The 27,197-nt window shown below is 43.0% G+C and overlaps 1 protein-coding gene across 3 annotated transcripts in view; it reads right to left on the minus strand.

Moving 5' to 3' along the window:
* Positions 1 to 27,197, minus strand: part of tab2 (TGF-beta activated kinase 1 (MAP3K7) binding protein 2) — a 100,749-nt gene that overhangs the window by 36,882 nt on the left and 36,670 nt on the right. For 2 of the 3 annotated variants that reach the window (XM_061894094.1, XM_061894095.1), the window contains exons 2-3: positions 25,924 to 26,104; positions 7,673 to 9,323 (exon numbers count right to left, since the gene is read on the minus strand). In XM_061894094.1, coding sequence (XP_061750078.1) covers positions 7,673 to 9,323; positions 25,924 to 26,025 — 1,753 coding nt within the window. In that variant the 5' untranslated portion in view covers positions 26,026 to 26,104. Of the gene's footprint in view, positions 1 to 7,672; positions 9,324 to 25,919; positions 26,105 to 27,197 lie in introns of those variants that run through there. The other variant, XM_061894096.1, reaches the window with a different exon arrangement.

The following is a 27,197-nucleotide window of genomic DNA, read 5'->3' on the forward strand; positions in this document are numbered from 1 at the left end:
CCACATTGTGAGAAAAAGACTGCTTTTAGTTGATTTTTTGTTTCTAATTGTTTTTTAATCTTCATTATGTACTTCAAGTTATTACAGTATGTCTCCATATACATAAATATTTATTTTGATTAATTTTGGCCAAAGGGGGCGCATTTCAATTTCTTACACACACTTGTTATTTCATATGTTGGCCAGAGGGACTTTTAAAAGCGACACACAGTCAATTTGACAAATCCCTGCTTTTTGGGACCACCCTCATTTTGACCAGCAGGGGTGCAAATGAGACATTCTATATTAGATGCAAACCATGAATTTTGGTCCTAACTTGTTCACACCTCCTCATATGGAAGATACTTTTCCTTGTTGTCTCAAAAAGGCTACAAATACAACACACACACAGACACACACACACACACACACACACACACACACACACACACTTGTATTTCTTACCTTCTTGAGACCTCCAAATAATGCCTCTTAATAATATATACAAACTATGCAAATACAAACAAGCTTGTTGTGAAAAATGAGTTGGAATTTCACAATAAAAGGGTCACAATTTCACAAGAAAAACTTAGAATGTTGGCAGTGTTATAATAAAAGTTGTCATTTTACTAAACGCAAGTCAAAATGTTACAAGAAAAACTGAACACTTGTGCAATATTATGATAAAAGTTGGAATTTTACTTAAAAACAGTCGTAATTGTACAAGAAAAGCTTAAAATGTTGGCAATTTTATGAAAAGAGTCAAAATTTTACTTGACAAAAGTCACAATTTTATAAGAAAACTTTAACATTTTGGCATTATAATAATCGGAATTTTTATTTGGTAAAAAAAAAAGTAAATTTTACTCAATATTACAGAAACAGAAAGAAAATGAGAATCTTTTCCCAATTTCATAAGAAAAAAATTGGCACATTGTGAGAAAAAGACTGCTTTTAGTTGATTTTTTGTTTCTAATTGGTTTTTAATCTTCATTATGTACTTCAAGTTATTACAGTATGTCTCTATATACATAAATATTTATTTTGATTAATTTTGGCCAAAGGGGGCGCATTTCAATTTCTTACACACACTTGTTATTTCATATGTTGGCGAGAGGGGGAGCACTTTTAAAAGCGACACACAGTCAATTTGACAAATCCCTGCTTTTTGGGACCACCCTCATTTTGACCAGCAGGGGTGCAAATGAGACATTCTATATTAGATGCAAACCATGAATTTTGGTCCTAACTTGTTCACACCTCCTCATATGGAAGATACTTTTCCTTGTTGTCTCAAAAAGGCTAGAAATACAAGAACACACACACACACTCGTATTTCTTACCTTCTTGAGACCTCCAAATAATGCCTCTTAATAATATATACAAACTATGCAAATACAAACAAGCTTGTTGTGAAAAATGAGTTGGAATTTCACAAGAAAAAGGTCACAATTTCACAAGAAAAACTTAGAATGTTGGCAGTGTTATAATAAAAGTTGTCATTTTACTAAACGCAAGTCAAAATGTTACAAGAAAAACTGAACACTTGTGCAATATTATGATAAAAGTTGGAATTTTACTTAAAAACAGTCGCAATTGTACAAGAAAAGCTTAAAATGTTGGCAATTTTATGAAAAGGGTCAAAATTTTACTTGACAAAAGTCACAATTTTATAAGAAAACTTTAAAATTTTGGCATTATAATAATCGAAATTTTTACTTGGTTAAAAAAAAATCAATTTTACTCAATATTACAGAAACAGAAAGAAAATGAGAAATTTTCCCCAATTTCATAAGAAAAAAATTGGCACATTGTGAGAAAAAGACTGCTTTTAGTTGATTTTTTGTTTGTAATTGGTTTTTAATCTTCATTACGTACCACAAGTTATTACAGTATGTCTCTATATACATAAATATTTATTTTGATTAATGTTGGCCAAAGGGGGCGCATTTCAATTTCTTACACACACTTGTTATTTCATATGTTGGCGAGAGGGGGGAGCACTTTTAAAAGCGACACACAGTCAATTTGACAAATCCCTGCTTTTTGGGACCACCCTCATTTTGACCAGCAGGGGTGCAAATGAGACATTCTATATTAGATGCAAACCATGAATTTTGGTCCTAACTTGTTCACACCTCCTCATATGGAAGATACTTTTCCTTGTTGTCCCAAAAAGGCTAGAAATACAAGAACACACGCACACACTTGTATTTCTTACCTTTTTGAGACCTCCAAATAATGCCTCTTAATAATATATACAAACTATGCAAATACAAACAAGCTTGTTGTGAAAAATGAGTTGGAATTTCACAAGAAAAAGGTCACAATTTCACAAAGAAAACTTAAAATGTTGGCAGTGTTATAATAAAAGTTGTCATTTTACTAAACGCAAGTCAAAATGTTACAAGAAAAACTGAACACTTGTGCAATATTATGATAAAAGTTGGAATTTTACTTAAAAACAGTCGCAATTGTACAAGAAAAGCTTAAAATGTTGGCAATTTTATGAAGAGTCAAAATTTTACTTGACACAAGTCACAATTTTATAAGAAAACTTAAACATTTTGGCATTATAATAATCGGAATTTTTACTTGGTTAAAAAAAAAAAATTTTACTCAATATTACAGAAACAGAAAGAAAATGAGAAATTTTTCCCAATTTCATAAGAAAAAAATTGGCACATTGTGAGAAAAAGACTGCTTTTAGTTGATTTTTTGTTTGTAATTGTTTTTTTATCGTCATTACGTACTTCAAGTTATTACAGCATGTCTCTATATACATAAATATTTATTTTGATTAATTTTGGCCAAAGGGGGCGCATTTCAATTTCTTACACACACTTGTTATTTCATATGTTGGCGAGAGGGGGGAGCACTTTTAAAAGCGACACACAGTCAATTTGACAAATCCCTGCTTTTTGGGACCACCCTCATTTTGACCAGCAGGGGTGCAAATGAGACATTCTATATTAGATGCAAACCATGAATTTTGGTCCTAACTTGTTCACACCTCCTCATATGGAAGATACTTTTCCTTGTTGTCTCAAGAAGGCTAAAAATACAAGAACACACACACACACTTGTATTTCTTACCTTTTTGAGACCTCCAAATAATGCCTCTTGATAATATATACAAACTATGCAAATACAAACAAGCTTGTTGTGAAAAATGAGTTGGAATTTCACAAGAAAAAGGTCACAATTTCACAAGAAAAACTTAGAATGTTGGCAGTGTTATAATAAAAGTTGTCATTTTACTAAACGCAAGTCAAACTGTTACAAGAAAAACGGAACACTTGTGCAATATTATGATAAAAGTTGGAATTTTACTTAAAAACAGTCGTAATTGTACAAGAAAAGCTTAAAATGTTGTCAATTTTATGAAAAGAGTCAAAATTTTACTTGACAAAAGTCACAATTTTATAAGAAAACTTTAACATTTTGGCATTATAATAATCGGAATTTTTATTTGGTAAAAAAAAAAGTAAATTTTACTCAATATTACAGAAACAGAAAGAAAATGAGAATCTTTTCCCAATTTCATAAGAAAAAAATTGGCACATTGTGAGAAAAAGACTGCTTTTAGTTGATTTTTTGTTTGTAATTGTTTTTTTATCGTCATTACGTACTTCAAGTTATTACAGCATGTCTCTATATACATAAATATTTATTTTGATTAATTTTGGCCAAAGGGGGCGCATTTCAATTTCTTACACACACTTGTTATTTCATATGTTGGCGAGAGGGGGGAGCACTTTTAAAAGCGACACACAGTCAATTTGACAAATCCCTGCTTTTTGGGACCACCCTCATTTTGACCAGCAGGGGTGCAAATGAGACATTCTATATTAGATGCAAACCATGAATTTTGGTCCTAACTTGTTCACACCTCCTCATATGGAAGATACTTTTCCTTGTTGTCTCAAGAAGGCTAAAAATACAAGAACACACACACACACTTGTATTTCTTACCTTTTTGAGACCTCCAAATAATGCCTCTTGATAATATATACAAACTATGCAAATACAAACAAGCTTGTTGTGAAAAATGAGTTGGAATTTCACAAGAAAAAGGTCACAATTTCACAAGAAAAACTTAGAATGTTGGCAGTGTTATAATAAAAGTTGTCATTTTACTAAACGCAAGTCAAACTGTTACAAGAAAAACGGAACACTTGTGCAATATTATGATAAAAGTTGGAATTTTACTTAAAAACAGTCGTAATTGTACAAGAAAAGCTTAAAATGTTGTCAATTTTATGAAAAGAGTCAAAATTTTACTTGACAAAAGTCACAATTTTATAAGAAAACTTTAACATTTTGGCATTATAATAATCGGAATTTTTATTTGGTAAAAAAAAAAGTAAATTTTACTCAATATTACAGAAACAGAAAGAAAATGAGAATCTTTTCCCAATTTCATAAGAAAAAAATTGGCACATTGTGAGAAAAAGACTGCTTTTAGTTGATTTTTTGTTTGTAATTGTTTTTTTATCGTCATTACGTACTTCAAGTTATTACAGTATGTCTCTATATACATAAATATTTATTTTGATTAATTTTGGCCAAAGGGGGCGCATTTCAATTTCTTACACACACTTGTTATTTCATATGTTGGCGAGAGGGGGAGCACTTTTAAAAGCGACACAGTCAATTTGACAAATCCCTGCTTTTTGGGACCACCCTCATTTTGACCAGCAGGGGTGCAAATGAGACATTCTATATTAGATGCAAACCATGAATTTTGGTCCTAACTTGTTCACACCTCCTCATATGGAAGATACTTTTCCTTGTTGTCTCAAGAAGGCTAGAATTACAACACACACACACAAACACACTCTCGTGTATTTCTTACCTTCTTGAGACCTCCAAATAATGCCTCTTAATAATATATACAAACTATGCAAATACAAACAAGCTTGTTGTGAAAAATGAGTTGGAATTTCACAAGAAAAAGGTCACAATTTCACAAGAAAAACTTGGAATGTGGGCAGTGTTATAATAAAAGTTGTCATTTTACTAAACGCAAGTCAAAATATTACAAGAAAAACGGAACACTTGTGCAATATTATGATAAAAGTTGGAATTTTACTTAAAAACAGTCGCAATTGTACAAGAAAAGCTTAAAATGTTGGCAATTTTATGAAAAGAGTCAAAATTTTACTTGACAAAAGTCACAATTTTATAAGAAAACTTTAACATTTTGGCATTATAATAATCGGAATTTTTATTTGGTAAAAAAAAAGTAAATTTTATTCAATATTACAGAAACAGAAAGAAAATGAGAATCTTTTCCCAATTTCATAAGAAAAAAATTGGCACATTGTGAGAAAAAGACTGCTTTTAGTTGATTTTTTGTTTGTAATTGGTTTTTAATCTTCATTACGTACTTCAAGTTATTACAGTATGTCTCTATATACATAAATATTTATTTTGATTAATGTTGGCCAAAGGGGGCGCATTTCAATTTCTTACACACACTTGTTATTTCATATGTTGGCCAGAGGGACTTTTAAAAGCGACACACAGTCAATTTGACAATTCCCTGCTTTTTGGGACCACCCTCATTTTGACCAGCAGGGGTGCAAATGAGACATTCTATATTAGATGCAAACCATGAATTTTGGTCCTAACTTGTTCACACCTCCTCATATGGAAGATACTTTTCCTTGTTGTCTCAAAAAGGCTAGAAATACAAGAACACACGCACACACACACACACACACACACACACACACACACACACACACACACACACACACACACACACACACACACACACACACACACACACACACACACTCGTATTTCTTACCTTCTTGAGACCTCCAAATAATGCCTCTTAATAATATATACAAACTATGCAAATACAAACAAGCTTCTTGTGAAAAATGAGTTGGAATTTCACAAGAAAAAGGTCACAATTTCACAAGAAAAACTTGGAATGTTGGCAGTGTTATAATAAAAGTTGTCATTTTACTAAACGCAAGTCAAAATGTTACAAGAAAAACTGAACACTTGTGCAATATTATGATAAAAGTTGGAATTTTACTTAAAAACAGTCGTAATTGTACAAGAAAAGCTTAAAATGTTGGCAATTTTATGAAAAGGGTCAAAATTTTACTTGACAAAAGTCACAATTTTATAAGAAAACTTTAAAATTTTGGCGGAATTATAATAATAATCAGAATTTTTACTTGGGAAAAAAAAATCAATTTTACTCAATATTACAGAAACAGAAAGAAAATGAAAATTTTTTCCCAATTTCATAAGAAAAAAAATGGCTCATTGTGAGAAAAAGACTGCTTTTAGTTGATTTTTTATTCGTAATTCGTTTTTAATCTTCATTATGTACTTCAAGTTATTACAATATGTCTCTATATACATAAATATTTATTTGTATTAATTTTGGCCAAAGGGGGCGCATTTCAATTTCTTACACACACTTGTTATTTCATATGTTGGCCAGAGGGGGGAGCACTTTTAAAAGCGACACACAGTCAATTTGACAAATCCCTGCTTTTTGGGACCACCCTCATTTTGACCAGCAGGGGTGCAAATGAGACATTCTATATTAGATGCAAACCATGAATTTTGGTCCTAACTTGTTCACACCTCCTCATATGGAAGATACTTTTCCTTGTTGTCTCAAGAAGGCTAAAAATACAACACACACATGTATTTCTTACCTTTTTGAGACCTCCAAATAATGCCTCTTAATAATATATACAAACTATGCAAATACAAACAAGCTTGTTGTGAAAAATGAGTTGGAATTTCACAAGAAAAAGGTCACAATTTCACAAGAAAAACTTAGAATGTGGGCAGTGTTATAATAAAAGTTGTCATTTTACTAAACGCAAGACAAACTGTTACAAGAAAAACGGAACACTTGTGCAATATTATGATAAAAGTTGGAATTTTACTTAAAAACAGTCGTAATTGTACAAGAAAAGCTTAAAATGTTGGCAATTTTATGAAAATAGTCAAAATTTTGATTGACAAAAGTCACAATTTTATAAGAAAACTTTAAAATTTTGGCATTATAATAATCGGAATTTTTACTTGGTAAAAAAAAAAGTAAATTTTACTCAATAATACAGAAACAGAAAGAAAATGAGAAATTTTTCCCAATTTCATAAAAAAAAAATTGCACATTGTGAGAAAAAGACTGCTTTTAGTTGATTTTTTGTTTCTAATTGGTTTTTAATCTTCATTATGTACTTCAAGTTATTACAGTATGTCTCTATATACATAAATATTTATTTTGATTAATTTTGGCCAAAAGGGGGCGCATTTCAATTTCTTACACACACTTGTTATTTCATATGTTGGCGAGAGGGGGAGCACTTTTAAAAGCCCATCCATCCATCCATTTACTACTGCTTATTCCCTTTTGGGGTCGCTGGCGCCTATCTCAGCTACAGTCGGGCGGAAGGCGGGGTATACCCTGGACAAGTCGCCACCTGATCGCAGGGCCCACTTTTAAAAGCGACACAGTCAATTTGACAAATCCCTGCTTTTTGGGACCACCCTCATTTTGACATGAGACATTGCCAATTAGATGCAATGTTATCGGGACCGTGATTTCGGTCTTAACTTGGTCACACCTCCTCATATGGACGATACACACACACACACACACATGCGTTATGGTTATTATTGTGTGTGTGTGTGTGAGTGGACTTACCTTGTGTGTATGCCGCGTCATCCGAGCCCATGCTGAGTCTTCGAGGCTCACTCGGTCTCTCCTTGTGTGGCAACAGTGGGTCTGAGAGATGGAGGGGGTCTGGCTCAGCAAAGTGATGGTCTGAGGGTAAGCTGAGCAGGTTGTTGGGCTCGAACGTAGGCGAGACCACCCCAGGGGACACTGCCGGGGGTTTGTTGGGGGACACAGTGATTTTGAAAGTGTATTTGGTGTTGGGTTGAGTCACCACCACGCGTGGGGAACAAGCCGTGCCCCCCCCTACTACGGAGGCCCGGGACTTGGGTGGATGGTGGTGGATGTAGGCGGGCCCCATGCTCACCTGGCCCCCAATGTTCCTGGCGCCTGGCCCCCCCTGCAATGGAGGGTTAGCTGAGATGTAGACGGTAGGAGGGTTCCTCCCCCCACTGTCGTCACCAGAGGGATTGGCGGAAATGTAAAACTTGGGTTGCGAGCGGGCTCCGGCTGAGGCCTCCTCGGAAGGCGCGGTGGCGGCAGCAGGCGGGCTGGCAGAAATGTAAACAGTGGGTTGGCTACGGCTCAGACCCGAGCCTCCGATGGAGAGCGGAGTGCTGGGGGCCGTGGACACTCCGGTCGTGGACGAGGAGGAAGGACAGGAGGACGAGGTGGAGGAGGAGCGCGAGCCGCCGCCGGTTCGCAGCACGGCGGTGGTCGTGTTGGAGTTGCTCCTTTGAGGAGATTCGAGTTTGATCTCGATCTGGTTTTTCCGCGGGCCGGTGGAGATGTTTTGGATGTTGTACTGGCTGACGGCCGAGAGCGAAGTGGGCATGACGGAGGACGAGGAAGAAGACGCACATGAGGAGGAGACGCCGGAAGGAAAGACGGAGGGCGCCTGGGAGTTAGTGGGAGAGCTGATGGGCATGTAGACGTGAGAGGTCTGGTGGCCCTGGGTGTGGTGCTGTGAGGTATGCGAGGCCTGCTGAGGGCCGGACCATGAGCCGGACAACGACGAGGGATGCGAGATCTGATAGATCTGCTGTTGAGGCTGAGAAGTAGGACTGTACTGGGCCCGGTTCCCCTGCTGCTGTCGTATCGTACCACACTGGCTCACATAGGGCCGGATGTAGATGGAGTTACCCTGTGGACTGCTCAGACCCGACTGTGGCCCGCCGTGTATGTGTAGGGAAGTAGGAGTGTTGCGGCCTGTCTGAACGTGCGCCGCTAGTGTCACTGTGATGGGGTTGAAGCCCGCGGTCTGTTGGGGACCCACACTCATTCCTTTGACCCCCAGAGGGTAGAGTCCCAGGTGCTGCGGGGGCTTGGGTTTGCGCGAGGGCTCCATTGCGGTAAAAACATTGAGACTGTTGGGCCCTTCCGCCGGAGCAGACTGGGGCTCCTGCTGAAAATAGTCAGTGTTGGGGGCCTGGCCGGTCTGCAGAGGCCCGTCGCTCAGGCTGTGGGCCAGAGTCCGGCCGCCGTTCATTCTCAGGCCGTCCCGCAGCGGGGCCACATGCACATTGTGAGACTGCAGGCCCAGGTTCAGCTGGGTCATGTGATTGCCAAGCCTGGTCAAGCTGGGGTCTTCAGAAAAACTGAGGTTTGCTTCTTCACTGTACAGGTAGCCCGGACTGACCTGGGACAAGTATTCACAGCAGGCGTCTAAGTTGTTGTTATTCTAAGAGAGGGGCAGAAAACAATACCTTTGAGTTGGTCATTTGGTTATGATTAAAATCAATCAATCAATCAATGTTTACTTATATAGCCCTAAATCACTAGTGTCTCAAAGGGCTGCACAGACCACCACGACATCCTCGGTAGGCCCACATAAGGGCAAGGAAAACTCACACCCAGTGGGACATTGGTGACAATAATGACCCAGTGGGACGTCGGTGACAATGATGACTATGAGAACCTTAGAGAGGAGGAAAGCAATGGATGTCGAGCGGGTCTAACATGATACTGTGAAAGTTCAATCCACAATGGATACAACACAGTCGCGAGAGTCCAGTCCAAAGAGGATCCAAGACACAGCAGCGAGAGTCCCGTTCACAGCGGAGCCAGCAGGAAACCATCCCAAGCGGAGGCGGACCAGCAGCGCAGAGATGTCCCCAGCCGATACACAGGCGAGCAGTACATGGCCACCGGATCGGACCGGACCCCCTCCACACGGGAGAGTGGGACATAGAAGAAAAAGAAAAGAAACGGCAGATCAACTGGTCTAAAAAGGGAGTCTATTTAAAGGCTAGAGTATACAAATGAGTTTTAAGGTGAGACTTAAATGCTTCTACTGAGGTGGCATCGCGAACTGTTACCGGGAGGGCATTCCAGAGTACCGGAGCCCGAACGGAAAATGCTCTATAGCCCGCAGACTTTTTTTGGGCTTTGGGAATCACTTATAAGCCGGAGTCCTTTGAACGCAGATTTCTTGCCGGGACATATGGTACAATACAATCGGCAAGATAAGATGGAGCTAGACCGTGTAGTATTTTATACGTAAGTAGTAAAACCTTAAAGTCACATCTTAAGTGCACAGGAAGCCAGTACAGGTGTAATGTGATCAAACTTTCTTGTTCTTGTCAAAAGTCTAGCAGCCGCATTTTGTACCAACTGTAATCTTTTAATGCTAGACATGGGGAGACCCGAAAATAATACGTTACAGTAGTCGAGGCGAGACGTAACAAACGCATGGATAATGAAAAAAGGTAAATAACACACCTAATGAGACATGGATGTAAAACTTTTTACACATTCCAAAATGGAATACATTCACGTTTCCCCTCAAAACCCTTCTGGGCAACTTGTGGACTCCGAATGTTCGTCTTAGTTATCGTCAGGGACCTTATTTTCCGTGACTGAACGATTGAATGATTGATTGATTGATACTTTTATTAGTAGATTGCACAGTTCAGTACATATTCCGTACAATTGACCACTAAATGGTAACACCCCAATAAGTTTTTCAACTTCTTTAAGTCGGGGTCCACGTTGATCAATTCACAACAAATGCACTTTGATGAAAACAATGAGCAATTTGAGACTTCTCATCGACAAAAACAAGACAAAAAATGTTGAGAAGAGACAAAATCCAGCTCCAACCAGAATGCAAAATGTCATAATTATTCACAGTCTTTGCTGAATACTTAGAAATTCCAGCCTCAAGTCTTTTCGAATAGGATGCCACAAACTTGGCACACCTGTCTTCGCTCACTTTCAACCACTCCTCTTTGCAGCACCTCTCGAGCTCCACTTGGCTTTCCTGCTCAACAACTAAACGTCTAGTTTCTGCTATGAAAACGGACCAACACTCACAATATTTATTACCAAGAATTGTATTTGCGCGAGCAGCTCTTCTAGTTGTATTTAGGCATAGCAACCACAAAAGTACAAACTAATGTGATCTCTTGTCTTGGTTGGCGGGACTTCCGGGAGGGATAGGGAAGTGACGTCGACTACAGGAAGTGAGAGTTCGAGTTGTTCCGGGAAAAGCGTTAGAGACATGGGAGCTGTTGTGCAATAAAGACAAGACAAACGAAGAAGTTTTATGAGCATTTAAGTCTCATCTTAAAACTCATCTGTATACTCTAGCCTTTAAATAGACCTCCTTTTTAGACCAGTTGATCTGCCGCTTCTTTTCTTTCTCCTATGTCCCCCCCTCCCTTGTGGAGGGGGTCCGGTCCGATGACCATGGATGAAGTACTGGCTGTCCAGAGTCGAGACCCAGGATGGACCGCTCGTCGGGACCCAGGATGGACCGCTCGCCTGTATCGGTTGGGGACATCTCTACGCTGCTGATCCGCTTGAGATGGTTTCCTGTGGACGGGACTCTCACTGCTGTCTTGGAGCCACTATGGATTGAACTTTCACAGTATCATGTTAGACCCGCTCGACATCCATTGCTTTCGGTCCCCTAGAGGGGGGGGGTTGCCCACATCTGAGGTCCTCTCCAAGGTTTCTCATAGTCAGCATTGTCGCTGGCGTCCCACTGAATGTGAATTCTCCCTGCCCACTGGGTGTGAGTTTTCCTTGCCCTTTTGTGGGTTCTTCCGAGGATGTTGTAGTCGTAATGATTTGTGCAGTCCTTTGAGACATTTGTGATTTGGGGCTATATAAATAAACATTGATTGATTGATTGATTGATGAGCCTACATTCCTGGGATTATTACAAGATATATTTCCGAATTGGTTCAACCGCCACCCGTCCGAATCTATTTATCCACGGACTAGTGGGTCTGCCTAAGGCCACTGGTCAGAAAATGTATTTTTGAAACAAAGTGACCTTGGACTACGTTAAGGTAACGTGTGGAGTTCCCCAGGGTTCGGTCCTTGGCCCTGCACTCTTCAGCATCTACATGCTGCCGCTAGGTGACATCATACGCAAATACGGTGTTAGCTTTCACTGCTATGCTGATGACACCCAACTCTACATGCCCCTAAAGCTGACCAACATGCCGGACTGTAGTCAGCTGGAGGCGTGTCTTAATGAAATTAAACAATGGATGTCCGCTAACTTTTTTGCAACTCAACGCCAAAAAAACGGAAATGCTGATTATCGGTCCTGCTAGACACCGACCTTTATTTAATAATACAACTCTAACATTTGACAACCAAACAATTAAACAAGGCGACACGGTAAAGAATCTGGGTATTATCTTCGACCCAACTCTCTCCTTTGAGTCACACATTAAAAGCGTTACTAAAACGGCCTTCTTTCATCTCCGTAATATCGCAAAAATTCGCTCCATTCTGTCCACTAAAGACACCGAGATCATTATCCATGCGTTTGTTACGTCTCGCCTCGACTACTGTAACGTATTATTTTCTCCCCATATCTAGCATTAAAAGATTACAGTTGGTACAAAATGCGGCTGCTAGACTTTTGACATGAACAAGAAAGTTTGATCACATTACGCCTGTACTGTATATACCTTTATATACATATATACATACATATATACCTATACTGTATACACCTTTATATACATATATACATACATATATACCTGTACTGGCTCACCTGCACTGGCTTCCTGTGCACTTAAGATGTGACTTTAAGGTTTTACTACGTACGTATAAAATACTACACGGTCTAGCTCCATCCTATCTTGCCGATTGTATTGTACCATATGTCCCGGCAAGAAATCTGCGTTCAAAGGACTCCGGCTTATTAGTGATTCCCAAAGCCCAAAAAAAGTCTGCGGGCTATAGAGCGTTTTCATTTCGGGCTCCAGTACTCTGGAATGCCCTCCCGGTAACAGTTCGAGATGCCACCTCAGTAGAAGCATTTAAGTCTCACCTTAAAACTCATTTGTATACTCTAGCCTTTAAATAGACTCCCTTTTTAGACCAGTTGATCTGCCGTTTCTTTTCTTTTTCTCCTATGTCCCACTCTCCCTTGTGGATCCGGTGGCCATGTACTGCTCGCCCGTGTATCGGCTGGGGACATCTCTGCGCTGCTGATCCGCCTCCGCTTGGGATGGTTTCCTGCTGGCTCCGCTGTGAACGGGAATCTCGCTGCTGTGTTGGATCCGCTTTGGACTGGACTCTCGCGACTGTGTTGGATCCATTATGGATTGAACTTTCACAGTATCATGTTAGACCCGCTCGACATCCATTGCTTTCGTCCTCTCCAAGGTTCTCATAGTCTTCATTGTCACCGACGTCCCACTGGGTGTGAGTTTTCCTTGCCCTTATGTGGGCCTACCGAGGATGTGGTAGTGGTTTGTGCAGCCCTTTGAGACACTAGTGATTTAGGGCTGTATAAGTAAACGTTGATTGATTGATTGAATGAAAAATGGGGCCAGCTTTCCAGCCACCAAAGCTTTTTTGATTGATTGATTGAGACTTTTATTAGTAGATTACACAGTACGGTGACACCCCGTACTGTGTAATCCCCCATAAGTTTTTCCACTTGTTTAAGTCGGGGTCCACGTTAATCAATTCACGGTGAAACTAAAAACTAAAACTAAAGCTGAGAACGTGGTGGCCTATCTTCAAAAAAGATGGCAGTAACCAGCTTTAACTGGACATTCTAACCAAAGCCAATAAATGAGCCACACTGATCTCATTTGTTGTGTCCTGCACTGCAAAAAGTCAGTGTTCAAAAACAAGAAAAGAAAAATACAAAAATGAGGGGTATTTTACTTGAACTAAGCAAAATTATCTGCCAATAGAACAAGAAAATTTGGCTTGTCAAGACTTTCCAAAACAAGTAAAATTGGCTAACTTCAATGAACCCAAAAATACCTTAAAATAAGTATATTCTCACTAATAACAAGTACTACTATACGAGTACGTATTTTCTATTGTTTCATTGAAAATAAAACGACAAAGTCTATTTGGCTGTCATCTGTTTTAATATGAGAAACAATTGTGTCAAAGTCACGATTTTGTTTTACATTCTTGAAATAAGAAAGTCTTACTTTAAAAAGTAGTTTTATACTTGTGAGTGTTGATGACACAGCTTTGCAACACTTGATAGTCTAGTTTCAAGCATGTTTTACTCAATATAGGTCATCAAATCTCAGCTACAAGCTGTAATATCTTACTGAGATCATTTAGGACCGAAACACTTAAAACAAGTAAAACACTCTAACATAAAATCTTATGTATGGCCGCGCAAGTCCCAGGATGCCCAAAATGTCCATAACACACCCAGCCGAGTCCCATGGGGCGGGGGGGGATGAAAGTTGGAAAAGTCAGCAAAAGTCCCAAAAATGTTCAAAATACCTACACAGGTTCGAGTCCCACAAGTCCCGCCGCCGGCCGGGATGCCCAGGATGTCCAAAACGCGCCCTGCAAAGTCCCACGGGAAGGTTGGGAGAAGAGTCGGGGAAATGTTCAAAAGTCTCACCCGGGTCCGAGTGTGCACTCAAACTCAAACTCGAACCCGGTTGGGACTCGAACCTGGGTAGGTATTTTGAAAATTTTGGGGGACTTTTGCCGATTTTTCTCATTTTTCCCCCCTACTTCCCGTGGGACTTTGCTGGGTGCGTTTTGGACATTTTTTGTATCCCGGGATTTGTGTGGGACTCGTGGGACTGGAACCCCGGGGAGGTATTTTGGACACAATTGGGACTTTTGAACATTTTGGCCACCTTTTCCCCCTCTTTTTCCCCGCTTTTCTGTGCACCATTGCTGGGTGTGTTTTGGACACTTGGACAAAAACAGTTTCAAGCATATTTTACTCAAAATAGGTCATAAAATGTCGGAAACAAGCAGTAGTATCTTACTGAGATCATTTAGGAGCAAAACCCTTAAAACAAGTAAAAGACTCTAACATAAAATCTTATGTATGGCCGCGCAAGTCCCGGGATGCCCAAAATGTCCATAACACACCCAGCCGAGTCCCATGGGGCGGGGGGGGATGAAAGTTGGAGAAGTCAGCAAAAGTCCCAAAAATGTTCAAAATACCTGCACAGGTTCGAGTCCCACAAGTTCCGCCGCCGGCCGGGATGCCCAGAATGTCCAAAACGCGCCCTGCAGAGTCCCACGGGAAGGTGGGGGGAAAAGTCGGGGAAATGTTCAAAAGTCCCACCCGGGTCCGAGTGTGCACTCAAACTCAAACTCGAACCCGGTTGGGACTCGAACCTGGGTAGGTATTTTGAAAATTTTGGGGGACTTTTGCCGATTTTTCTCATTTTTCCCCCCTACTTCCCGTGGGACTTTGCTGGGTGCGTTTTGGACATTTTTTGTATCCCGGGATTTGTGTGGGACTCGTGGGACTGGAACCCCGGGGAGGTATTTTGGACACAATTGGGACTTTTGAACATTTTGGCCGCCTTTTCCCCCTCTTTTCTGTGCACCATTGCTGGGTGTGTTTTGGACACTTGGACAAAAATAGTTTCAAGCATATTTTACTCAAAATAGGTCATAAAATGTCGGAAACAAGCAGTAGTATCTTGCTGAGATCATTTAGGAGCAAAACCCTTAAAACAAGTAAAAAACTCTAACATAAAATCTTATGTATGGCCGCGCAAGTCCCGGGATGCCCAAAATGTCCATAACACACCCAGCCAAGTCCCATGGGGCGAGGGGGATGAAAGTTGGAAAAGTCAGCAAAAGTCCCAAAAATGTTCAAAATACCTACACAGGTTCGAGTCCTACAAGTTCCGCCGCCGGCCGGGATGCCCGGAATGTCCAAAACGCGCCCTGCAAAGTCCCACGGGAAGGTGGGGGGAAAAGTCGGGGAAATGTTCAAAAGTCCCACCCGGGTCCGAGTGTGCACTCAAACTCAAACTCGAACCCGGTTGGGACTCGAACCTGGGTAGGTATTTTGAAAATTTTGGGGGACTTTTGCCGATTTTTCTCATTTTTCCCCCCTACTTCCCGTGGGACTTTGCTGGGTGCGTTTTGGACATTTTTTGTATCCCGGGATTTGTGTGGGACTCGTGGGACTGGAACCCCGGGGAGGTGTTTTGGACACAATTGGGACTTTTGAACATTTTGGCCGCCTTTTCCCCCTCTTTTCTGTGCACCATTGCTGGGTGTGTTTTGGACACTTGGACAAAAATAGTTTCAAGCATATTTTACTCAAAATAGGTCATAAAATGTCGGAAACAAGCAGTAGTATCTTGCTGAGATCATTTAGGAGCAAAACCCTTAAAACAAGTAAAAGACTCTAACATAAAATCTTATGTATGGCCGCGCAAGTCCCGGGATGCCCAAAATGTCCATAACACACCCAGCCGAGTCCCATGGGGCGGGGGGGATGAAAGTTGGAAAAGTCAGCAAAAGTCCCAAAAATGTTCAAAATACCTACACAGGTTCGAGTCCCACAAGTTCCGCCGCCGGCCGGGATGCCCAGAATGTCCAAAACGCGCCCTGCAGAGTCCCACGGGAAGGTGGGGGGAAAAGTCGGGGAAATGTTCAAAAGTCCCACCCGGGTTCGAGTGTGCACTCAAACTCAAACTCGAACCCGGTTGGGACTCGAACCTGGGTAGGTATTTTGAAAATTTTGGGGGACTTTTCTCATTTTTCCCCCCTACTTCCCGTGGGACTTTGCTGGGTGCGTTTTGGACATTTTTTGTATCCCGGGATTTGTGTGGGACTCGTGGGACTGGAACCCCGGGGAGGTATTTTGGACACAATTGGGACTTTTGAACATTTTGGCCGCCTTTTCCCCCTCTTTTCCCCCTCTTTTCTGCGCACCATTGCTGGGTGTGTTTTGGACACTTGGACAAAAATAGTTTCAAGCATATTTTACTCAAAATAGGTCATAAAATGTCGGAAACAAGCAGTAGTATCTTACTGAGATCATTTAGGAGCAAAACCCTTAAAACAAGTAAAAGACTCCAACATAAAATCTTATGTATGGCCGCGCAAGTCCCGGGATGCCCAAAATGTCCATAACACACCCAGCCGAGTCCCATGGGGCGGGGAGGGGATGAAAGTTGGAAAAGTCAGCAAAAGTCCCAAAAATGTTCAAAATACCTACACAGGTTCGAGTCCCACAAGTTCCGCCGCCGGCCGGGATGCCCAGAATGTCCAAAACGCGCCCTGCAAAGTCCCACGGGAAGGTGGGGGGAAAAGTCGGGGAAATGTTCAAAAGTCCCACCCGGGTCCGAGTGTGCACTCAAACTCAAACTCGAACCCGGTTGGGACTCGAACCTGGGTAGGTATTTAGAAAATTTTGGGGGACTTTTGCCGATTTTTCTCATTTTTCCCCCCTACTTCCCGTGGGACTTTGCTGGGTGCGTTTTGGACATTTTTTGTATCCCGGGATTTGTGTGGGACTCGTGGGACTGGAACCCCGGGGAGGTATTTTGGACACAATTGGGACTTTTGAACATTTTGGCCGCCTTTTCCCCCTCTTTTTCCCCGCTTTTCTGTGAACCATTGCTGGGTGTGTTTTGGACACTTGGACAAAAATTTTTTCAAGCATATTTTACTCAAAATAGGTCATAAAATGTCGGAAACAAGCAGTAATATCTTACTGAGATCATTTAGGAGCAAAACCCTTAAAACAAGTAAAAGACTCTAACATAAAATCTTATGTATGGCCGCGCAAGTCCCGGGATGCCCAAAATGTCCATAACACACCCAGCCGAGTCCCATGGGGCGGGGGGGATGAAAGTTGGAAAAGTCAGCAAAAGTCCCAAAAATGTTCAAAATACCTACACAGGTTCGAGTCCCACAAGTTCCGCCGCCGGCCGGGATGCCCGGAATGTCCAAAACGCGCCCTGCAAAGTCCCACGGGAAGGTGGGGAGAAAAGTCGGGGATTTCTTCAAAAGTCCCACCCGGGTCCGAGTGTGCACTCAAACTCAAACTCGAACCTGGTTGGGACTCGAACCTGGGTAGGTATTTTGAAAATTTCGGGGGACTTTAGCCGATTTTTCTCATTTTTCCCCCCTACTTCCCGTGGGACTTTGCTGGGTGCGTTTTGGACATTTTTTGTATCCCGGGATTTGTGTGGGACTCGTGGGACTGGAACCCCGGGGAGGTATTTTGGACACAATTGGGACTTTTGAACATTTTGGCCGCCTTTTCCCCCTCTTTTCTGTGCACCATTGCTGGGTGTGTTTTGGACACTTGGACAAAAATAGTTTCAAGCATATTTTACTCAAAATAGGTCATAAAATGTCGGAAACAAGCAGTAGTATCTTGCTGAGATCATTTAGGAGCAAAACCCTTAAAACAAGTAAAAAACTCTAACATAAAATCTTATGTATGGCCGCGCAAGTCCCGGGATGCCCAAAATGTCCATAACACACCCAGCCAAGTCCCATGGGGCGAGGGGGATGAAAGTTGGAAAAGTCAGCAAAAGTCCCAAAAATGTTCAAAATACCTACACAGGTTCGAGTCCTACAAGTTCCGCCGCCGGCCGGGATGCCCAGAATGTCCAAAACGCGCCCTGCAAAGTCCCACGGGAAGGTGGGGGGAAAAGTCGGGGAAATGTTCAAAAGTCCCACCCGGGTCCGAGTGTGCACTCAAACTCAAACTCGAACCCGGTTGGGACTCGAACCTGGGTAGGTATTTTGAAAATTTTGGGGGACTTTTGCCGATTTTTCTCATTTTTCCCCCCTACTTCCCGTGGGACTTTGCTGGGTGCGTTTTGGACATTTTTTGTATCCCGGGATTTGTGTGGGACTCGTGGGACTGGAACCCCGGGGAGGTGTTTTGGACACAATTGGGACTTTTGAACATTTTGGCCGCCTTTTCCCCCTCTTTTCTGTGCACCATTGCTGGGTGTGTTTTGGACACTTGGACAAAAATAGTTTCAAGCATATTTTACTCAAAATAGGTCATAAAATGTCGGAAACAAGCAGTAGTATCTTGCTGAGATCATTTAGGAGCAAAACCCTTAAAACAAGTAAAAGACTCTAACATAAAATCTTATGTATGGCCGCGCAAGTCCCGGGATGCCCAAAATGTCCATAACACACCCAGCCGAGTCCCATGGGGCGGGGGGGATGAAAGTTGGAAAAGTCAGCAAAAGTCCCAAAAATGTTCAAAATACCTACACAGGTTCGAGTCCCACAAGTTCCGCCGCCGGCCGGGATGCCCAGAATGTCCAAAACGCGCCCTGCAGAGTCCCACGGGAAGGTGGGGGGAAAAGTCGGGGAAATGTTCAAAAGTCCCACCCGGGTTCGAGTGTGCACTCAAACTCAAACTCGAACCCGGTTGGGACTCGAACCTGGGTAGGTATTTTGAAAATTTTGGGGGACTTTTCTCATTTTTCCCCCCTACTTCCCGTGGGACTTTGCTGGGTGCGTTTTGGACATTTTTTGTATCCCGGGATTTGTGTGGGACTCGTGGGACTGGAACCCCGGGGAGGTATTTTGGACACAATTGGGACTTTTGAACATTTTGGCCACCTTTTCCCCCTCTTTTTCCCCGCTTTTCTGTGCACCATTGCTGGGTGTGTTTTGGACACTTGGACAAAAATAGTTTCAAGCATATTTTACTCAAAATAGGTCATAAAATGTCGGAAACAAGCAGTAGTATCTTACTGAGATCATTTAGGAGCAAAACCCTTAAAACAAGTAAAAACACTCTAACATAAAATCTTATGTATGGCCGCGCAAGTCCCGGGATGCCCAAAATGTCCATAACACACCCAGCTGAGTCCCATGGGGCGGGGGGGATGAAAGTTGGAAAAGTCAGCAAAAGTCCCAAAAATGTTCAAAATACCTACACAGGTTCGAGTCCCACAAGTCCCGCCGCCAGCCGGGATGCCCAGAATGTCCAAAACGCGCCCTGCAAAGTCCCACGGGAAGGTTGGGAGAAGAGTCGGGGAAATATTCAAAAGTCCCACCCGGGTCCGAGTGTGCACTCAAACTCAAACTCGAACCCGGTTGGGACTCGAACCTGGGTAGGTATTTTGAAAATTTTGGGGGACTTTTGCCGATTTTTCTCATTTTTCCCCCCTACTTCCCGTGGGACTTTGCTGGGTGCGTTTTGGACATTTTTTGTATCCCGGGATTTGTGTGGGACTCGTGGGACTGGAACCCCGGGGAGGTATTTTGGACACAATTGGGACTTTTGAACATTTTGGCCGTTTTTTTCCCCCTCTTTTCCCCCTCTTTTCTGCGCACCATTGCTGGGTGTGTTTTGGACACTTGGACAAAAATAGTTTCAAGCATATTTTACTCAAAATAGGTCATAAAATGTCGGAAACAAGCAGTAGTATCTTACTGAGATCATTTAGGAGCAAAACCCTTAAAACAAGTAAAAGACTCCAACATAAAATCTTATGTATGGCCGCGCAAGTCCCGGGATGCCCAAAATGTCCATAACACACCCAGCCGAGTCCCATGGGGCGGGGAGGGGATGAAAGTTGGAAAAGTCAGCAAAAGTCCCAAAAATGTTCAAAATACCTACACAGGTTCGAGTCCCACAAGTTCCGCCGCCGGCCGGGATGCCCAGAATGTCCAAAACGCGCCCTGCAAAGTCCCACGGGAAGGTGGGGGGAAAAGTCGGGGAAATGTTCAAAAGTCCCACCCGGGTCCGAGTGTGCACTCAAACTCAAACTCGAACCCGGTTGGGACTCGAACCTGGGTAGGTATTTAGAAAATTTTGGGGGACTTTTGCCGATTTTTCTCATTTTTCCCCCCTACTTCCCGTGGGACTTTGCTGGGTGCGTTTTGGACATTTTTTGTATCCCGGGATTTGTGTGGGACTCGTGGGACTGGAACCCCGGGGAGGTATTTTGGACACAATTGGGACTTTTGAACATTTTGGCCGCCTTTTCCCCCTCTTTTTCCCCGCTTTTCTGTGAACCATTGCTGGGTGTGTTTTGGACACTTGGACAAAAATTTTTTCAAGCATATTTTACTCAAAATAGGTCATAAAATGTCGGAAACAAGCAGTAATATCTTACTGAGATCATTTAGGAGCAAAACCCTTAAAACAAGTAAAAGACTCTAACATAAAATCTTATGTATGGCCGCGCAAGTCCCGGGATGCCCAAAATGTCCATAACACACCCAGCCGAGTCCCATGGGGCGGGGGGGATGAAAGTTGGAAAAGTCAGCAAAAGTCCCAAAAATGTTCAAAATACCTACACAGGTTCGAGTCCCACAAGTTCCGCCGCCGGCCGGGATGCCCGGAATGTCCAAAACGCGCCCTGCAAAGTCCCACGGGAAGGTGGGGAGAAAAGTCGGGGATTTCTTCAAAAGTCCCACCCGGGTCCGAGTGTGCACTCAAACTCAAACTCGAACCTGGTTGGGACTCGAACCTGGGTAGGTATTTTGAAAATTTCGGGGGACTTTAGCCAATTTTTCTCATTTTTCCCCCCTACTTCCCGTGGGACTTTGCTGGGTGCGTTTTGGACATTTTTTGTATCCCGGGATTTGTGTGGGACTCGTGGGACTGGAACCCCGGGGAGGTATTTTGGACACAATTGGGACTTTTGAACATTTTGGCCGCCTTTTCCCCCTCTTTTTCCCCGCTTTTCTGTGCACCATTGCTGGGTGTGTTTTGGACACTTGGACAAAAATGTTTTCAAGCATATTTTACTCAAAATAGGTCATAAAATGTCGGAAACAAGCAGTAATATCTTACTGAGATCATTTAGGAGCAAAACCCTTAAAACAAGTAAAAGACTCTAACATAAAATCTTATGTATGGCCGCGCAAGTCCCGGGATGCCCAAAATGTCCATAACACACCCAGCCGAGTCCCATGGGGCGGGGGGGATGAAAGTTGGAAAAGTCAGCAAAAGTCCCAAAAATGTTCAAAATACCTACACAGGTTCGAGTCCCACAAGTTCCGCCGCCGGCCGGGATGCCCAGAATGTCCAAAACGCGCCCTGCAAAGTCCCACGGGAAGGTGGGGGGAAAAGTCGGGGAAATGTTCAAAAGTCCCACCCGGGTCCGAGTGTGCACTCAAACTCGGACTCGAACCCGGTTGGGACTCGAACCTGGGTAGGTATTTTGAAAATTTTGGGGGACTTTTGCCGATTTTTCTTATTTTTCCGCCCTACTTCCCGTGGGACTTTGCTGGGTGCGCTTTGGACATTTTTTGTATCCCGGGATTTGTGTGGGACTCGTGGGACTGGAACCCCGGGGAGGTATTTTGGACACAATTGGGACTTTTGAACATTTTGACTGCCTTTTCCCCCTTTTTTTCCCCGCTTTTCTGTGCACCATTGCTGGGTGTGTTTTGGACACTTGGACAAAAACAGTTTCAAGCATATTTTACTCAAAATAGGTCATAAAATGTCGGAAACAAGCAGTAGTATCTTACTGAGATCATTTAGGAGCAAAACCCTTAAAACAAGTAAAAGACTCTAACATAAAATCTTATGTATGGCCGCGCAAGTCCCGGGATGCCCAAAATGTCCATAACACACCCAGCCGAGTCCCATGGGGAGGGGGGGGGGAGTCAGCAAAAGTCCCAAAAATTTTCAAAATACCTACACAGGTTCGAGTCCCACAAGTTCCGTCGCCGGCCGGGATGCTCAATATGTCCAAAACGCGCCCTGCAAAGTCCCACGGGAAGGTGTGGAGAAAAGTCGGGGAAATGTTCAAAAGTCCCATCCGGGTCCGAGTGTGCACCCAAACTCAAACTCGAACCCGGTTGGGACTCGAACCTGGGTAGGTATTTTGAAAATTTTGGGGGACTTTTGCCGACTTTTCTAATTTTTTCCCCCCTACTTCCCGTGGGACTTTGCTGGGTGTGTTTTGGACATTTTTTGTATCCCAGGATTTGTGTGGGACTCGTGGGACTGGAACCCCGGGGAGGTATTTTGGACACAATTGGGACTTTTGAACATTTTGGCCGCCTTTTCCCCCTCTTTTCCCCCTCTTTTCTGTGCACCATTGCTGGGTGTGTTTTGGACACTTGGACAAAAATAGTTTCAAGCCTATTTTACTCAAAATAGGTCATAAAATGTCGGAAACAAGCAGTAGTATCTTACTGAGATCATTTAGGAGCAAAACTCTTAAAACAAGTAAAAGACTCTAACATAAAATCTTATGTATGGCCGCGCAAGTCCCGGGATGCCCAAAATGTCCATAACACACCCAGCCGAGTCCCATGGGGCGGGGGGGGATGAAAGTTGGAGAAGTCAGCAAAAGTCCCAAAAATGTTCAAAATACCTACACAGGTTCGAGTCCCACAAGTTCCGCCGCCGGCCGGGATGCCCAGAATGTCCAAAACGCGCCCTGCAAAGTCCCACGGGAAGGTGGGGGGAAAAGTCGGGGAAATGTTCAAAAGTCCCACCCGGGTCCGAGTGTGCACTCAAACTCAAACTCGAACCCGGTTGGGACTCGAACCTGGGTAGGTATTTTGAAAATTTTGGGGGACTTTTGCCGATTTTTCTCATTTTTCCCCCCTACTTCCCGTGGGACTTTGCTGGGTGCGTTTTGGACATTTTTATTTGTGTGGGACTCGTGGGACTGGAACCCCGGGGAGGTATTTTGGACACAATTGGGACTTTTGAACATTTTGGCCGCCTTTTCCCCCTCTTTTCCCCCTCTTTTCTGTGCACCATTGCTGGGTGTGTTTTGGACACTTGGACAAAAATAGTTTCAAGCCTATTTTACTCAAAATAGGTCATAAAATGTCGGAAACAAGCAGTAATATCTTACTGAGATCATTTAGGAGCAAAACCCTTAAAACAAGTAAAAGACTCTAACATAAAATCTTATGTATGGCCGCGCAAGTCCCGGGATGCCCAAAATGTCCATAACACACCCAGCCGAGTCCCATGGGGCTGGGGGGATGAAAGTTGGAAAAGTCAGCAAAAGTCCCAAAAATGTTCAAAATACCTACACAGGTTCGAGTCCCACAAGTTCCGCCGCCGGCCGGGATGCCCAGAATGTCTAAAACGCGCCCTGCAAAGTCCCACGGGAAGGTGGGGAGAAAAGTCGGGGAAATCTTCAAAAGTCCCACCCGGGTCCGAGTGTGCACTCAAACTCAAACTCGAACCCGGTTGGGACTCGAACCTGGGTAGGTATTTTGAAAATTTTGGGGGACTTTTGCCGATTTTTCTCATTTTTCCGCCCTACTTCCCGTGGGACTTTGCTGGGTGTGTTTTGGACATTTTTTGTATCCCAGGATTTGTGTGGGACTCGTGGGACTGGAACCCCGGGGAGGTATTTTAGACACAATTGGGACTTTTGAACATTTTGGCCGCCTTTTCCCCCTCTTTTCCCCGCTTTTCTGTGCACCATTGCTGGGTGTGTTTTGGACACTTGGACAAAAATTGTTTCAGGCATATTTTACTCAAAATAGGTCATAAAATGTCGGAAACAAGCTGTAGTATCTTACTGAGATCATTTAGGAGCAAAACTCTTAAAACAAGTAAAAGACTCTAACATAAAATCTTATGTATGGCCGCGCAAGTCCCGGGATGCCCAAAATGTCCATAACACACCCAGCCGAGTCCCATGGGGCGGGGGGGATGAAAGTTGGAAAAGTCAGCAAAAGTCCCAAAAATGTTCAAAATACCTACACAGGTTCGAGTCCCACAAGTTCCGCCGCCGGCCGGGATGCCCAGAATGTCCAAAACGCGCCCTGCAGAGTCCCACGGGAAGGTGGGGGGAAAAGTCGGGGAAATGTTCAAAAGTCCCACCCGGGTCCGAGTGTGCACTCAAACTCAAACTCGAACCCGGTTGGGACTCGAACCTGGGAAGGTATTTTGAAAATTTTGGGGGACTTTTGCCGATTTTTCTCATTTTTCCCCCCTACTTCCCGTGGGACTTTGCTGGGTGTGTTTTGGACATTTTTTGTATCCCAGGATTTGTGTGGGACTCGTGGGACTGGAACCCCGGGGAGGTATTTTGGACACAATTGGGACTTTTGAACATTTTGGCCGCCTTTTCCCCCTCTTTTTCCCCTCTTTTCTGTGCACCATTGCTGGGTGTGTTTTGGACACTTGGACAAAAATAGTTTCAAGCATATTTTACTCAAAATAGGTCATAAAATGTCGGAAACAAGCAGTAATATCTTACTGAGATCATTTAGGAGCAAAACCCTTAAAACAAGTAAAAGACCCTAACATAAAATCTTATGTATGGCCGCGCAAGTCCCGGGATGCCCAAAATGTCCATAACACACCCAGCCGAGTCCCATGGGGCGGGGGGGGATGAAAGTTGGAAAAGTCAGCAAAAGTCCCAAAAATGTTCAAAATACCTACACAGGTTCGAGTCCCACAAGTTCCGTCGCCGGCCGGGATGCCCAGAATGTCCAAAACGCGCCCTGCAAAGTCCCACAGGAAGGTGGGGGGAAAAGTCGGGGAAATGTTCAAAAGTCCCACCCGGGTCCGAGTGTGCACTCAAACTCAAACTCGAACCCGGTTGGGACTCGAACCTGGGTAGGTATTTTGAAAATTTTGGGGGACTTTTGCCGATTTTTCTCATTTTTCCCCCCTACTTCCCTTGGGACTTTGCTGGGTGCGTTTTGGACATTTTTTGTATCCCGGGATTTGTGTGGGACTCGTGGGACTGGAACCCCGGGGAGGTATTTTGGACACAATTGGGACTTTTGAACATTTTGGCCGCCTTTTCCCCCTCTTTTCTGTGCACCATTGCTGGGTGTGTTTTGGACACTTGGACAAAAATAGTTTCAAGCCTATTTTACTCAAAATAGGTCATAAAATGTCGGAAACAAGCAGTAGTATCTTACTGAGATCATTTAGGAGCAAAACCCTTAAAACAAGTAAAAGACTCTAACATAAAATCTGCTTAGTGAGAAGAACTATCTTACCAGACAGAAAATAAGCAAATATCACCCTTATTTGAGATATTTCATCTTACTTAGATTTCAGTTTTTGCAGTGTGATCCAATGTTACGAAAAAAATACTCGTGGGACAGGTCTTAAACCTACCTACCTGCAGAACACATTGGGACACAACACCCTCTGGGACTTCAGGGAACTTCTGGCGCAGGTGATGCAAAACCTGAATGTCAATCTTGTGGCTTCCCTGGGCCATTCGTATGTTGCCAGGTCAGGACTGTTGGTTCTACACTGCAGCTTTACTGGTGGCAGCAGACCGCCTTCATCTTCAGCATCTTCAGGAGGGCACACACACACAAAAAAAGGGAAGGGGTATTAGACGTGTACACTGTAGGAGCAACTGTACTGTACTACGGTACGTGGTCAGGGAAAAGTCAGTCCAATGTACAGTCGATCATCAATCAATCAATCAATGTTTACTTATACAGCCCTAAATCACTAGTGTCTCAAAGGGCTGCACAAACCACAACATAAACCACTACGACATCCTCGGTAGGCCCACATAAGGGTAAGGAAAATTCACACCCAGTCGGACGTCGGTGGCAATGATGACTATGAGAACCTTGGAATAATCGGATGTATTAAAGGTTGGCATTAAAGGAGTCATATTATTATGATTATTTTCTAAATGTAAAAGACTTCCTTGTGGTCTACATAACATGTAATGGTGCTTCTTTGCTCAAAATGATGCATGGATGATGTTTTACACAACATCTTCAAGTCTTATTTACGTGCCTCCACTTGGACAGCGTCTTCTCCCCATCTTTGTTGTAGCGGTGTAGCGTGCAAGGACGAGAGTGGAAGAAGTGTCAAAAGATGGCGCTAACTGTTTTAATGACATTCGCACTTTACTTCAATCAATAACGGAGCAGCATCTCCTCATCCGTTGCTCACTAGTGCAACAACAACACCCGAAATGTGTCCCGTGACCGGAACTCTCTAATAACTATAGTTCCTTGGGTGAATAACGTCAACTCACCATACCGGTATGTTTTAGTGCTTTCATGGTAAGTTTACTGACAGATATAAGTAAGAACTTAACACTACTGTATTATAGAAATGGCAACAGTGGAGGATGAAAGTCACATAACAAGAAGATACAGATAAAGAAGCTTATCTACTACGGATCGGCATGGACTACAGAGGCGGACGTTTACACATTTTCAGGACTTATGCAGATCCCAAATACACATGAGCTGGTACCAGAAGGTACTATCTAGCTGATGTTGCCTATATTGAGCCAGCATCTCGGCTAGTCAGTGTTATTCTAGACCAGGGGTCACCAAACTTTTTGAAACTAAGAGCTACTTCTTGGGTACTGATTAATGCAAAAGGGCTACCAGTTTGATACACACTTAAATAAATTGC

Source organism: Nerophis ophidion, linkage group LG03 (assembly GCF_033978795.1).
Source record: "Nerophis ophidion isolate RoL-2023_Sa linkage group LG03, RoL_Noph_v1.0, whole genome shotgun sequence".
Taxonomy (NCBI): Eukaryota; Metazoa; Chordata; class Actinopteri; order Syngnathiformes; family Syngnathidae; genus Nerophis; species Nerophis ophidion.